This window comes from Cyprinodon variegatus, unplaced genomic scaffold (assembly GCF_000732505.1).
Source record: "Cyprinodon variegatus isolate N-32 unplaced genomic scaffold, C_variegatus-1.0 Scaffold54, whole genome shotgun sequence".
NCBI classification, from domain to species: domain Eukaryota; kingdom Metazoa; phylum Chordata; class Actinopteri; order Cyprinodontiformes; family Cyprinodontidae; genus Cyprinodon; species Cyprinodon variegatus.
The window spans coordinates 1,754,336-1,769,384 of NW_015150507.1; the positions used below are offsets into that span (position 1 = coordinate 1,754,336).

A 15,049-nucleotide genomic window follows, 5' to 3' on the forward strand; every position below is an offset into this window, starting at 1 on the left:
TTTTTCTATTGCGCCACATGTCTATCAATCGATACATATCATTATTGAATTATCGCCCAGCCCTGGATGGAACTGAAATTGTGTACATACTAGAAAGCCATGATACATTGAAGTTGGCATCGGAATCGGCTGTTATTCTTCCTTTTTTTTTTTATACATTATTGTCAAACTACCCGTAGATTTAAATATCAGTGTATTTTAGTTATTTTGTGATCTCAACAATAGAAAAGCATTCAATAAATATATGTTTGATGTAAATTTTGGAAAATACAAACCCTATTGAAAGGGTCTCTGTCAACCCTTAGAGTGTCCCCACCAACTTTCATCACAAAGTTACACCCTTGCTTTCAGGTAATGTAAATTGTGAAGATGGGGGCATACATTAAATCCCACAGAAGCTAGACTGGGCTGAGATATGGCACATTTGAAGGCCAGGTCAACGGTCAAAACTATTTTTGTGCTTTTCAAATCATTGCTGAAATATTTATGCACCTTGACAGTACATTACCATGAAGGAAAAGGGTTATAGCATTTAGGGAAAATATTATTTACATGTTAAAGTGAAAATGGTCTGCGACAGTTCTTAGTTTTGAAAGGCTGTAAAGGCTGAAGTGACCCACAATATTCCATTGGCACACTACCCAAACCAGCTAATGTAGAAGATATATTTTTAAAGCTGCTTTGTTTTTTTCATTTTTCCTGGTTCCTGTATGTGTTCATCTACAGAATGTGCAAAAGCCCAAACTAATTTGACTTTATCACATTTTAATCACATTTAATTTGATAGATAAAGGCCTGTCAAGATTAGCCACATCTAAGGAAGACAGTTAATAACCAACGGTGATCAAAGTGTCTGCCTTTACATTTGCCTTAAAGGTATAATAGAAACCCTTTTAAACATTGCTCCATCTGAATTAAGACCTATTCTTGTATATTGACAGTTTATTGTCATATCTGGCATTCTTAAAACTCTGTTGTAAATACATAAATAGTAATATGATGTCGGGCACTTTATAGATGTAGTTCATATTTTGCATTGCAATATTTCGGTTGTAGTTTTTAATGCCTAAGCAAGATAATTCCTATTGAAAAATAAATCAAATACTTTTTGGAAAAAAAAAAAAAACTCTGATAGATTTATCTTAAATGAAAAACACTATTGGCTGCCCCACCAAAGTATCACATTACCACAAATAGGGATTGCTTAGCATGAGTACCCTTGCTGGTCTCCGTACCGACTCTGAAACTCAGTGTATTTAAACCTCTTTCCCTTGAAACACCCTGGCTCATTCCTTAAGCCTCTTTTAACAGATACCGAACACTGCAGTCTAGCAACACCCAACAAGAGCTGTAATTTGGAGATCCACTGAGCCAGCTGCCTAGCATCATACTTCAAATCATCCAAATGAATCTCAAATCCTCACAATTGACAATTCATTCCGTTAAGAGGTCCAATCGTAGAAAAAAAAAGACTTGCTGTTAGCAGATCCCACCTGCTAACATGTCATGATGAAGAGACCATCAGTTGTCAGTTGTCCATGTCCCCTGTAAGTGATGAAACTAAATTGAATATAGTCTCCACCTAGAAAAACTTTTTTTTTATTAGAAAAGTCCTAATTAGGAGTGTTAAAGTGCTAAATAATTATTTCTTAAAGCTATGAATGTTGCCTGAAAGTTTAAAATTGTGTTTTCCATTTGTTTAAATAATTAAACTTTGTTAAAAGAACAAAAGAAGAACAAAAAATATGATAATCTTCAGATGAAGGTAAATAATTTGCTTGTTCAAGATTACTGAACAGGATGTGTCCCTACTTTTTTTTCTCATGTAACCTCGTCACTAAGATAAAGACAAGACATGAATGCACCCACTGAGGTAACAACCTTATTGGATTTCTGACAGCACAGAAATGGAAATCGTCTTTGGTGGATGAGATGCAATAAAGATATTCATAAAAGCCTCCCCACAAAGCTGGGTCCCGAGTATCATGGCCTAATAGACAAAAAACACACCGCAGTAACTCCCACTTGGCAAACGGAGACAAATAGAATGAATGAAGCGATAGAGGGTTCAATTTTGCGGGCAGAAGCTCCGTTAAGGCCTATCCAGCCTCCGCCTTACTGATTCGGTTTTGGCAGGAGGAGAAGAAAAATGACACTGTTTTAGCTTTCTCTGTCACTGAAGATGAAAGCAAGAGGAAGTTTAAGCATATAGGAGGTCTAACCATTTCAGAATAAACCACCTAACATACATGTTCATAAATAATCCACTCCAGTATCTATCGACAAATTGTAATTTACCTAAACACAACATGAAGTGCCCTAGCCTAACGATAAAGATTTTGATTTCTGGGGAGTGTTCTTTAAGTATCATGAGAGGATTTTTGCTGTGAAAAGTGATAAAAAATAAATTGAACCGAATTACAGTAATTTTACTTGCATTGAATAGTTTTATGTAGAGTTAACCCACGGTTTTTAAATGGCTGAAGCAGAATTTAATTTTGGGGATCACTTAAGGCCAAAGGACACTACAGCCCCATTAACCTCCAGGCTTGATTATTTTTCAATTTAGTATTTAAAACAAATCTAAGCATGTTTTAAAACAACAGCTATGGGCTGTCATAAAATGAGATTAAATCATGAACAGTTTGCAAAAAATGTTCAGTTCAGTCTCTGCTTGAGAGCTAACATTAACAGATTTTATTTAGTCTTTTGGAATATTGCAAATTCAAAAAAAATAAATAAATAAATAAATTTTGATTAACTCTGACCAAAAAAGACTTCAAGCAGAACTTCAACCAAAACATTGGTAATCCCATTATTACTTAAGGCTGTGAAGGCATTAGTAAGATGGATATTATATACATTATTATTATTTCTTTTTTTTTCTTCTCAGAAAACTGCTTGACTGGCGGCTAAGTTTTACTGGAAACCACTGCCTATTATGACTATAAGCTATAAGGCTATGAAGGGATTGCGATACACCTACGTCAGACATCAAAGACAGCAGTGGAAGCACAATCCACAAAGGTCGGAAATCAAAATCATCTACAGTAGATCTACTAAAAGATATACTGCCTCCTTAAATATGGATGTTTTTTTACATGGCAAATGTTTTTGTGTGTACGAGTATTAAAACATACACACAACAACAAATACGCCAATACAACACCAAAATGGATGTCCCAAATGAGTGCACCTCCAGTGGTGGTTTCTTCCTACTAAAAGCTGGTCTGTCCTTTCCACTTTCATCACATGCTTGCTTGGTCAATGACATTGCTGCAAACCCGATGACTCAAAGCTGTTGACAAACTTTTACCAATAGGCAATATGAGCAAAATTGGATTTAAAACAACATCAATTTTAAAAAGATGCTAAATCTCCAACTGTTTAATTGTTGGTCTGATTTGATAAAACTTGGATCTATTTTCTTTCCAAATCGCTTTGAGATCAGTTTTTCTATGGTACTATGTAGGTAAACTGAAATACTGTCAAGGTGAATGGGGCAAGACAACCTTTATGGCGAGACAAACTAAATAAAATGTAATTCTCTTTATTGAAATACAAGGAGAATATGATCAAAAATGTATTTTGGACAATACTTTGGGTGCAATAATTGAATGAGATACAAACAGTAAAAAATGCAAATAGGTCAAAGTTTCTGCAGGACATTTGACTTACCAAATGTGACACTAAAAATATTGTCCTTAAGAGCAAGTACAAATAGAAATGGAAAAACACATTTCCCATCTTTCTTAAATCCATAATATTTTCGATAATGCTAACCTAGTGTGTTTGGTGTTAGATTACTCTGCATGTAGTTGAAGATCTTCGACTAAAACTCAAAGAGTTACATTAATAAATAAAAGAGCATCAACCAAAAAAAGCATACAAGTGAGCCAACAAAAACAATGAGTAACAGCAATTTAAAACTGAGAAATTAATATCTGGTTATAAAACAAGTAAACTTTTTCCTTTATAATGTATATTAATACCTCTTGTAAGCACCAAGGTGTTTATCTAAATAACAAACTGGACTGGACTCACAACAGCTGTGTATAAGAAAGATCAGATCAGACTCTTCCTGCTGAGAAGACTGAGGTCTTTTGGAGTGCAGGGGGAGCTCATAAAGACTCTTTGGCTGGAGCAGTGGTTTATCTGTAGCTGAAAGAAAGCGACTAGATAAGCTGATCAGGAAGGCCAACTCTCTGATTTGGATGCCCTCTGCAGGAGGTGGGAAACAAAAGGATCCTAACTAAATTAACATTTTTTTTAGACAATGTCTCCCACCCCATGCACGAAAATGTTGCAGAACTGGAGAGCTCCTTCAGTGACAGACTGCTGCACCCTAAATGCACCATTATCACAGATCCTTCCTCCCAGCAGCTGTAATACTTTATAACCACCCCTGTTCCAAACAACCTCAATAAGTTGCTACATTCATGCTGATTTTGCACAGTTTCTATCTTAGTAAGTTAAATAACATGCTGCTGTCATTTTGTACATCTCTGATGTTGCTGCTATTTTCAAATATCCATTACTGTAAAAATTTGCAGGGCTGTATATTGGTTATTTATTCTCCAGGTGCACAGTTTTTTATATCGTTAAAACATTTACAGTACAGTATTTTGTTGTTTATCTTTAACTCTTCATTATTATGTTATTCTTTTACATTTTTTTCTAAGATCCACATTTGTGTGACCATTTTTCTATAATCTTTTTACTGCTGTAGACACCAGAATATCCCCATTGTGGGACAATAAAGGGATTTTTTTTATTCTATTCTATTTTGTTCTATTCTATTCTATATCTGGATTGAATCCACTGTTATAAAAAAGTACTTGGCACAGGGGTTTTTCTTAATATGTGACACTGTAACATAACTTGAGTTTTATGCACATGCACTAATGAGTTATGTATAGACCTTTTCCAGAGGTGGAGGCTTGGACACTGGCCAAGTGAGCTGCAAATTTACACATGGTGATGCAACAAAGCAAAACAATGAGTATATCCATCCTGCATTGATATCCAACTGCAGAGCACTTGTCTGTCGGTTTTTGTAGAGTTTGTTATAATATGAGAGCAGTGGAACAATAACTCAAGCTATCCAAAAGAAACATTTGACAATATGTCACTGCTCCTACTAGTTAAAAATGGAAATGTGTTCTACCCTAACCGGCATAAAAAACAAATGGAACAGTAAAGGCAACCATTCACAACAAAATGACAGGTTCCTCTAAGTGATTCATAAAAACAGTCGGAGTCTTTCTAGCTTCCTGCCTGTCCTACCCCTCTCTCATTCACTCTGAAGCTGTTTTATTTACATCACATTGAATAATGCATTGCAGCACACAGGTTCATTATGTAAACTTGTTGCAAGGAGAGCATCCATCATTACCTTGCAGGCTTTTGTTGGAGATGTGTTTGACATTTTATTGATGAAGCTCGAGGTAAAATACACAGTTTTTTAAATTTGAAGCAATGAATTGAACACAGAATCTGTCAATCTTTCTGTACTAATCAACATACAAATGAATGAAACCCCCCCGACCCCCAGGTAAAATCACTGAACACCAAAAAAGCTCTAAGTATGACTCCCTGATTCTAAGGATATTGGCCCTATCCTTATCAGTATGCACATTAAAAAAACAACTGGACACAATCTAAGATTTATATCAGGCAGTTGTGTCTATGGTGTCTGGAGATAAAGGGAGGCAAGGTGGTTACAGAGTAACTACCTTTTTTCCTCCTCTCTTACATCACATTCCTTTTTAGTCATTCATTACTTGCTTGCATACTCTTGTGCTCCTGCGATGTGCAGCATTGCAATTGCCTGCATTAGGTTCAAAATTTGTATTCATCTTTATAGAAACAATAAGAACAAAAAAAACCCTGCTTTGGAAAAAAAAATACACATCACTATTGAATATTATCATAACGCCTTTGCCTTTGTGAGTGTTATTTGTAAACAACAGCTCCATATATATATATATATATATATATATATATATATATATATATATATATATATATATATATATATATATATATATATATATTGTTCCAAGAGTATGGTAGGTGATGAAGTGTAGGAACACCCTGTTGCACCAACTTCCAGGCTTCATAACTCACCGCTCGCATTCTTCCCACAGATCAGGTGTTGCCAGGGCTGCACAGACCCCCACACCTCTGCGTCGCCGTTGATGGCCTGATCCACGATATCCACGGTGAACTTGGGGATCCCGTTGTCGCGCTCCAGCAGCGCACTGCGCAGCACCCGCGCGTACACCTCTCTGAAGAGGCCCTCCATGCTCGCGGCCAGGTAGATGGCCGCATGCTCGTGGATCCTGACCGCCACCCTGCTGTCCACCATCCACCTGAAGAACTTTCCCACGTTGAAGATGAGCCCGCAGCGCGCCGACTTCCCGCGGCCGAACTTATCCTCATCCGTGCTCATACTGTACATGGACAAGGCACTGACGGCCGCGCCGATGCAGCTCATCGAGACGCTCCATGACAGGATGATCTTTATGGCACTTTGGATCTCGTATTTAGTGCATTTGGCGTAGCGCAAACTCAGGCGCTGCGCCTCCTTGGCTACCCTGACCAGGACGCGGCTGACCAGCAGTGAAAGCCTGAGCAGGACGTCCTGGGGAGGTGTCGGCAGGCTCATCTCCTCGTCCTTGTTCAGCGCGCTTGCCACTTCCCCGAGGCTCCACGGCACATCCTCAAGCTCGGGTAGTTTAGCGCACTGGCCGCTGCACTCCAGGATCTCGGCGTCCTCAACCAGGACCGTGTTAACAGTGTCCAGACTGTTGTGTCGACTGTGCATTGAGTCGGTTAGATGCCAGTAATTCCCCCCATGTGCCTCTGAGCAACACAGAGACGCACTGGATGATCTGAAGGAGTCTGCGGCTCCACCATAACCAGAATCTAGCGTCAAATCCTCCAGGGTCCTTGCTGCTGACTTGCTACTCCTTGCCATAACTGCACTTCATACTGTAAGAAAGAAGAGCTTAGGAAAAGTAGGAGGAAATGTTCAAAACGTTGATGTTCTGGTACTCCTTGCGCGGGTTATGCTCACTGGATCTTTTTTTTTTTTTTTTCCTTGGAAAGTCCATCCAATCCTGGAGTTGAAAGTTAAATTGCAGTATTTTACTTCAGTGCATCAACGATGCTGTACCAACGCAGAGCCTGACAGATGGAGGCGGGGCTCTGGGGAACTGAGAGAACCCCTCAGCCAATAGACTCTTGGGAAGGCGCAGCAAAGAGTTTTAATTGGATTGCTTTAAAAGATCAATAAAAGTAATGAAGCTCATGACAGAACAAAACAAGAAAAAAAATAAACATGAGACACTGAACTGTAAATCCTGTAAACAAACTGTCAGCTTTTTTTTTATTTACTATGGGTTTTTTTGTGCATGCTTATTTAACTGCATAATAGAAATAATAGAACCTATGTAAGGTAAAATGAAATACAAACTTAACTGTATCGTGTAAAGGTTGCAAAGTAAAAGCACCTGCCTAAATGGGATCATGTGTAGGGGACGATTTGAAAGAGTATCAGGCTATATGGGCCCATGTCTGATGGTAACATGATTCAAGGCCATTAATAATAGATTGCATGCATAATGCAATCCTTGTTTCTCTGAAGGAGAATTCATTGTAAATATTTGCATTTTTTTAACTACATGTGCTCTGAGTGAATTTCAAGTGAAGTTCAGCTTAAGGACCTCTACCTTCACAGCACATCCAACAAACAAAAGGTTCTGATAAGAAATCTAGAAGGAAACTGGAGCTGGGACATGTGGAGGATAAGATATATGCAGTGCTAATAGTAAAAAAAAAAAAAAAGAAAAAAAGGGGGGGATTTGGTAAATTCAGACAGAGGAACATGCTGAGGTCAGGCAACAAAGCACCAGAACAAAAATAATGTAAACTGGTGCTTTGAAACTGAAACTCTGCGCTAGGATGAGTTTACATCACAGATGCAGTAGGAAGGTAGTTCTACTGCATTTCTCAGCAGAGTCGAAATGTGTCTGGAGCAACAGTGAACCCTGGTGTTTTTAAAGGATAACAACCGGTTTGCTCCATACAAGTCGCATTCTCAAACATTTAGAAAAAATCATATGGCGCATAAGTCTGCAATAAACTATTTAATTTTTCCAATACAGATCTCTGCAAAAGAACCTTTACAATGATGACTGTAGTTGTTACAAAAATGGGAATAAAAGCATTTATGATTACATTTAAAGGGTACAGGGTAGTTGTTTGCTGCATCTTATGCATCATCCCTAATTAATGGACATTGAGATTATGCATCAGGGATTCAATGAATAAGGCTTCTCTTCCTACAGATAAAACGCTGTAAATATAAATATAAATATTGCCCTGAGACATGAGTGTGTCATTGTCATACAATACAGTTACATTTTGTCTGCAGGAACAGGAGAGCTGGTTAGAGTTGATAAACACATGGAGATAATGTAACAATGAGGCAGTTCCTGATTAAACCTATTAGAGGCTGCACAGAGTAAAAAAGATGTTGTATTGTACATCTATGTTCTACCTCAAAAACAAGATGAGACTAACAAACCTTATTGTATTTTCATTTGCCTCAAAATATTTTGACCTACTAACAAATAAACAGCAACATCCAGAATTGTTTGCTGGTTTGGCTTAGCCAAAGGTGAAATTTGCTTCAGTGGTTCATTAGAGAAGACAATATTATGTCATATTTGTGGGTTTCCTGATTATAAACTGTTAGCAAGCTTTAAAAATGAGTGGGCCTAACAGAATAGTGAGTTGTTTTGATGGCAGTTACATATTTTGGCAACATTATCAAATGCTTCATTTCACTAAACACTAACTCCCTGTTTTGTTTTTTTGTTTTTTGAAAAACTGATTAAATTAACATAACTTAAATCTATGACCTAAGTGTTTAGCTGAAATTGTTGAAGTTCTACTGAATATGAGTTTTAAAATCGACCTTTTAAGCAAAAGAACTACATTGAAATACTTCTGGCAGGTCAGCATGAGGATAGAGAACAAAGCTTCTTTGGTGGCAAAATCATTCATCTAATTAAAACCCTCCAAGCAGCCTTGGCACAAACCAGTGACCTGGTTTTCAACCATGGTGTTGCTATGGTTTATTGGATGTTGTTCTGGTGTTCCTCCTACTAGATTATTCCAGAATGAAATGACCCAATCTAGACTGATTGGTCTGTTTATTTATTAACAAAGTGTTTTCCTCAATTTGTACAAAATATAAATCTAAATTATCTAAATTATAAACTTTATAAACTTATACTTTATAACTTGTGTAAAGAGAAAGATTTGCTGGAATGTCATAATACTAGCTTGCACAGAAATCTAGAAACCATGATGTTCTAAATAAGCCCCCAATGTGTAAGTCAGTTGACTAAGGCCAAGTTTGTCTTAGAAAGTCAAATAAAAACCAAAATAATTACCTTTAGCTATAAGGTCATTATTCTACTGTAGCTTTGATAAAAGTATACAGGTATTCATATTGTTACATTTTAAAGAAGAGATAAAGACACAACAGTAACTGGAGAACCAGGCTGTCTGTTTCAAAGCACCACATATTAATTCCTTAATCAGACTGCCATCTAGTGTCAATTTAAGGCTGCAACAAATACAACCAAACATTGTGTTAGGTTTGTAAAGCCAATCGTGTTTATATTAATTAATAAAATGGTGGCCTTGAAATTTGAAGATATATCAAAGAAAATAAAACACAGTAACATTAGTTACTTTGACAGGGATTGTTTTCTGCAAAGGTGGTGAGGGATCAGAAAGTCTAAAGTCAAAAACACATCCCATCTCCTTTGAAAAATAGCGTCTAATGATAATTAGTAGATAATTAATTACCTTTGCAGGAGCTAATTATTGAAACCACCTTCAGTGATTAGCTAAAGGTAACAAAATAATAAAAAGTGGCCATATGAACGCAATTTCATTTTTTAATATTTGCAGAAACTCATACTATATAACACTCTTTAACCGTTATCCTTCACTATTCCAGTTAGCAAACTGATATTTTTTGCTTTGTATTTAGGAATTTCCAAATTAGTTGTCAATCAATTGGAAATCTTGGTAGATTTTCTTATTAATAGTTCTGCTTCACCTCTAATGCATTTTTCTGCTCACCAAAAACTGTTTTGAAGGATTTGTGCCTGAGGACAAAGATGAACATAAAAGACTTAAATTTTCTGTCTAGTGAAACATTTCTGCATTAAACTAGGTACAAATTTTGATTATCATCCTGCTAAAATATCAATTAACAATTCACTTTTTTATGGCAGAAGCCAACAGATTTTTATATTTTATTAAGTAGTAATGCTATTCACTCTAACAAAGTTCCCTCAGTCTGTGTGCAACAAACAGGTCCATAGCCCCGCAGATCCTCCATCATATTAAGTAGTGAAAATGGGGTGTTTTCCATACATTGTGTTGCACAACACCCTTTGTGTCAGCCTAAACTCTCCTGTAGTGTCTGTTGTCAAAACCCTATCTGTAGCCTCATCTGACCAATGTATACAACACGTTTAACAACCATTCTTGCATTTGTTTTGATAGAACTTGAAAAGCTTTTTACTTCTATGGCTCCCAAACAACCAATGGACATCAAGATAGCAAATAATAGTTGTTCCATTCTTCAGGTACTTCTCTTCTAAGAGTCTATTTTTCTATGCTGCTAACATCCTGCTATTAGTACAAGGAGACAAGGTGTAAAAAATATATATATAGGTTCTCAGCTCATCTTTTTGGCTAATTGCTGAAAGTATTGATCTTCTAAGTCTTTGCATAGTTATACCCCAGCAAAAAAGGCACAGATACTTTTCAAAAGTTCATAAGAAGCTCCGACCAACTTTAAAGTATAGCTAGAACTATTCTTTGATTATATTTCCTTTAAAGGAATTATTAGTGGTCTGAAATGTGGCACCATAATCTTATATATAATTTAAATTTTAACTTAACAAGAGTCCCCTTCTGATAAAGTTTCTTAGTTGGAGTTTTCTACAAAATGTTAGTTCCTAAACAAAAAACAGACTGACAGCACCAATGAAGAAGAACAAGAACAAGAAGCTGCTGATATTTCTGTCAATTTCAGGTGCTTCATAAGCATTTCTTGGTTGTTCATAGATCTAAAACAAGAAAAATTAGCCGTAAAATAACATTAATTTAACATAATCTGATTCCCCCATCACGAATCACAATTTTCAAACATTTAATTTATTTTGGCCAAAGTATAATCTTTTTTGGATTAATGGAGGAGAAAAAAGTGATACAAAAACTACAAATGTGTATTCTGAGTAAAAGGTTGGGACATCCTACAACCATAGCTAGTTTTACCACATTTGATTGAAACAAGTTTGTGGAAATGCTGGCTATCCACCTTTCTTATCTATTCCTCAGGCAGGCTTTTATTTATGGCTGAACTGATGGAAGTCCTGCTGCAGCACAGCATCCCCAAAACATAACACAAGCTAGGCTATATGTTTTGCACTTAGAATTGGGTCATTTTTTGTGTAGTGGTGAATGTAGTTCATGGCAAACATGTCTTCCAATCCTATAGTGGAAGCATTTGCTATCATTGCAACTATAGCCAAAGCCTACTGTAGGTCATGTGATAACATTTTAGGAGTTTTAAGATAGTTGGTATTTGTGGTCACTTTTCTGGGTGGGCTTGCTATGGAACACAGTCCTAGGAATGTTGAAAGCTATATGTATTAACAAATATTAGAAAAATCACATGTCGCTGGTTGTGCCATCTTTCACATGCCTGTAATTTAATTAGCTTAATTTGAACGATCTGTGCTATAAAATATTCAAGACCAAAGAGCTTCAGAAAGCAGAGGACATCTTTACATTATATAAATGTTGCCATTACATGATATGGCTTTCTTTCACTAATACCATGAAATCATCCACTGTCGTATGCTTAGCTTGGAAGATTCCAAGGGCCCTTGACTGATGGGGGAGCCAAAAGAAGAAGAAAAGAAATATGTCCTGCTAAATATTTCAAATATAAAAAGAAAATCTGCAGTAAAATAAATTATCTTTGTTATATCCCTGATCTTTCAGGATTAAACAGCAACACAAAGCATTAATATATTGACCGTTATTATCAGATCTATACATAAATAAAAAATGCATTCTCAGCATAAAAATATTCTGTCCTTTGTTGAAATTTATAGTAAAAAAATAGGAACATATTTTCAAAATCTAAAACCTATTTTCTTTTCATGCGTACAAAGATGAATATTTTTTGTTGTTGTTGTTCTAAATAAGCTGTTATTATTTTTGAGAGGAAGATTTTTTTATATAAAGTTTTAGTGTGAGGATAATTTTTATCCGTTGAAATTGTACAGTGAAAATGACATTGAAAATGTCGATGATGCTCTTCGGTCCATTTTTATAGCAGATTTAACCCTTTAAAGCCCGATCCAAGAATAAAACAAAACAGAAAATTACTTTTTTTGGTTTGAAGTCCTTATTTGGCCTTTTAACAAAATATGTAAAAAGAAAAAACAGAAATAAATTTTTGATATCAATAATTTATTACTATGCGATAAGTCAAGATTATTTTTTGTGTAGTCTTCTGCCCTCTGTTATCAGGTATATCTGATTGTGTACAATAGGATTTTGAGCAAAGTTTTTACCATTAAATTATGCAAAAGGTGTCAGACGCAAAACATTTAAGAAACCGTATGTATCAAATATGATACATTTGGCATTACAGGGTTAAAGCTTGCATTTTTTTTTTTTTTTTGTGGGTCAATATCAATGTCTTTCATGGGGCCCCACATTCCTCGCAGCGCCCCTGCTTACAGGTTTCCTGTCACAGCTGAAAGTTTTATGTAAATCAAAGTGGCTCACGTTGGTTTGAGATTATCGCTGCTGTGAGATTACAGGGAAGGCCATGGCCGACATGGCAAACTGTTCAATTAAACGCACCAACTATGAGGAGCCTCGTCGTGCGGCATGTGATCATCCGGGTCCTAATGTGTAACCACATAATTCTAACTGACGCCTTTGATTTGCTGCATAAAATGCATTTCTTTTGGTTGTTTTACGGTTTTACGCTACAAAAAAATTAATTGTGACACAAACCACTGCGATTTAAGACCTTAAAATAATATTTGGAAAATGCAAAACAGCAGAAAACACATTTTAAACGATGATTGTAAAGCACATTACGGAAACGTGAGGATGTAAAGCTTACATAACATCCGGTTTGGACCAATCAGAGCGCAGGTTTCTCGCTCTGTGTTCCTGTGGGCGGAGATGTTGACACGGGAGGGACATCTGGTAGGCAGGTAGTGCGTGCTTTTTCTACGCTGTTTTTTTTTTCCTTTAATTTTTAATTAGTATTTGGACGTTCATTCATTTGGAAATTATTTCCTTTTCCATTTGAAAAGTAAGGTTGATTATACTTCTGCCTGTTTTCCTACTTGTTTATTGTTTACCTTCCTTCCGCACATGGTGCTCTGCAACTCTGCTTAAAGTCATGGAGTGCGGTCAAACTTTGATGTTACTAAGAGCTACCGAGCAGTTTTAAAACTACATATTCCAGTTTTGTTATTATATCCAGGGAAAATCTTAAAGGGACATCCCATTTGCTTTGTTTTGTTATTTTTTTCCCTGGGGTACCACCCTCCTTTATTTCCCACGTTGATCTCAATTAGGACGTCATGGGTGTCAACACCATCCACTGGTTTAGAAAGGGTCTACGTCTCCATGACAACCCTGCTCTGAGGGCCTCCATCCAGAGAGCGGACACTTTGCGGTGCATCTACATCCTGGACCCCTGGTTCGCTGGTTCCTCCAGTGTGGGCATCAACAGATGGAGGTAAGGATCCAATTAAATGTCTAAATAAGTTTGTATTTTTGTATTTGGACTGAATTGATGTTTGAGTTATTATTTCAGTGGAAGTATTTCTAAAACTGTAATCATGCAGTGTATATGTCCTGTGGGATATATATTAGACGCTATTACTTCATCTTCATTTGGTACTTTAAAGAGTAAGTAGATACATAACATAAGATACATTATTCTAATTGAAATAATCAAACAAATGAAAGATACTTCCTGATACATTTCATATATGATAAACAGCCCTTTGGAAATCAGGCTAAACAGAGACGACACTGGATGATGGACATTAATTTCCTTTTTCAAATTGTCCGGGTTCTCATATGACTCGATTTCAAATGACTGCTCAATTAGACTGTTGTTAGTATTTTTTTCCCCTCACTTCAATTCAGAGGCGTAGCCATACATTTTTCATAAGGGTGGACATTAGGGCTGGGTATTTTCACCAAAGTCCTGAATCGATTCGATTTTGATTCATTCAGTTCTAAATCAATTAAGTTTGATTCGATCTGTTTTTACTATAATGAAAGTGGTTCAACTGTGTTTTAAAATACTAACTCGTGTTTTTTATTTCCTGTCATATTAAATACAAAATGCAAACTTGTAAATCGGACCGTTTAAACCTGAGATGTGAACAAAACTGTCTCAAAAGTGCAAACTTGTTTGTGAAAAGTGAAAAAGTGAAGCCCCACTCGAGCAAGCAGACGTGACACAACAGGAACACAGCAGGCATGCATGAGCTGCATTATCTTCACTGCACAAACCATATTTGCAGTGGTGTCTGTAACAACTACAGGGTGTTTGCTGGTCAGTCCCAATTTGTTAATGTCTTCAGTCAACCTATTGGATATATTTGCAGCTGTCTGGCTTGAAGTAATCTTGAGTGCATCTTTCCTGCCCATTTAAATGTGAACGTCATGTGCTTCACTATATAACTAATCGATCTCATTCCCTAGACATCGATTTTGCAAAAATGTAAAGGAATCGATTCAAAATTGATTAAATCGATTTTTTTAACCCAGCCTTAGTGGCCAGGCAATAACCAATGTACACTGAGGGGTGGCCGAAAGCGGATAGGCGCCAGAACCTCAGGGTCAATCTACACTGTTCCAACAAAATTAATGAGCAAAACATCCAGATTTTCTAAAAAAA

The 15,049-nt window shown here is 36.5% G+C and overlaps 2 protein-coding genes across 5 annotated transcripts in view; one reads left to right on the forward strand and one right to left on the reverse strand.

Annotated features, from left to right (window-relative positions):
* LOC107082494 (ankyrin repeat and BTB/POZ domain-containing protein BTBD11-B-like) overlaps nt 1-6,982 on the reverse strand; it is a 97,469-nt gene extending 90,487 nt beyond the window's left edge. The window contains exon 1 of the mRNA XM_015371204.1: nt 6,130-6,982. Within this exon, the coding sequence (XP_015226690.1) occupies nt 6,130-6,982 (853 nt within the window). The remainder of the gene's footprint in view (nt 1-6,129) is intronic.
* Nucleotides 6,983-13,309: 6,327 nt separating this feature from the next.
* The window catches only part of LOC107082489 (cryptochrome-1-like), a 17,150-nt gene continuing 15,410 nt past the window's right edge, over nt 13,310-15,049 (forward strand). The window contains exons 1-2 of one of the 4 annotated variants that reach the window (XM_015371195.1): nt 13,310-13,340; nt 13,710-13,873. In XM_015371195.1, the coding sequence (XP_015226681.1) occupies nt 13,716-13,873 (158 nt within the window). In that variant the 5' untranslated portion in view covers nt 13,310-13,340; nt 13,710-13,715. Of the gene's footprint in view, nt 13,874-15,049 lie in introns of all 4 variants that reach the window. The other 3 variants (XM_015371196.1, XM_015371197.1, XM_015371198.1) reach the window with 3 other exon arrangements.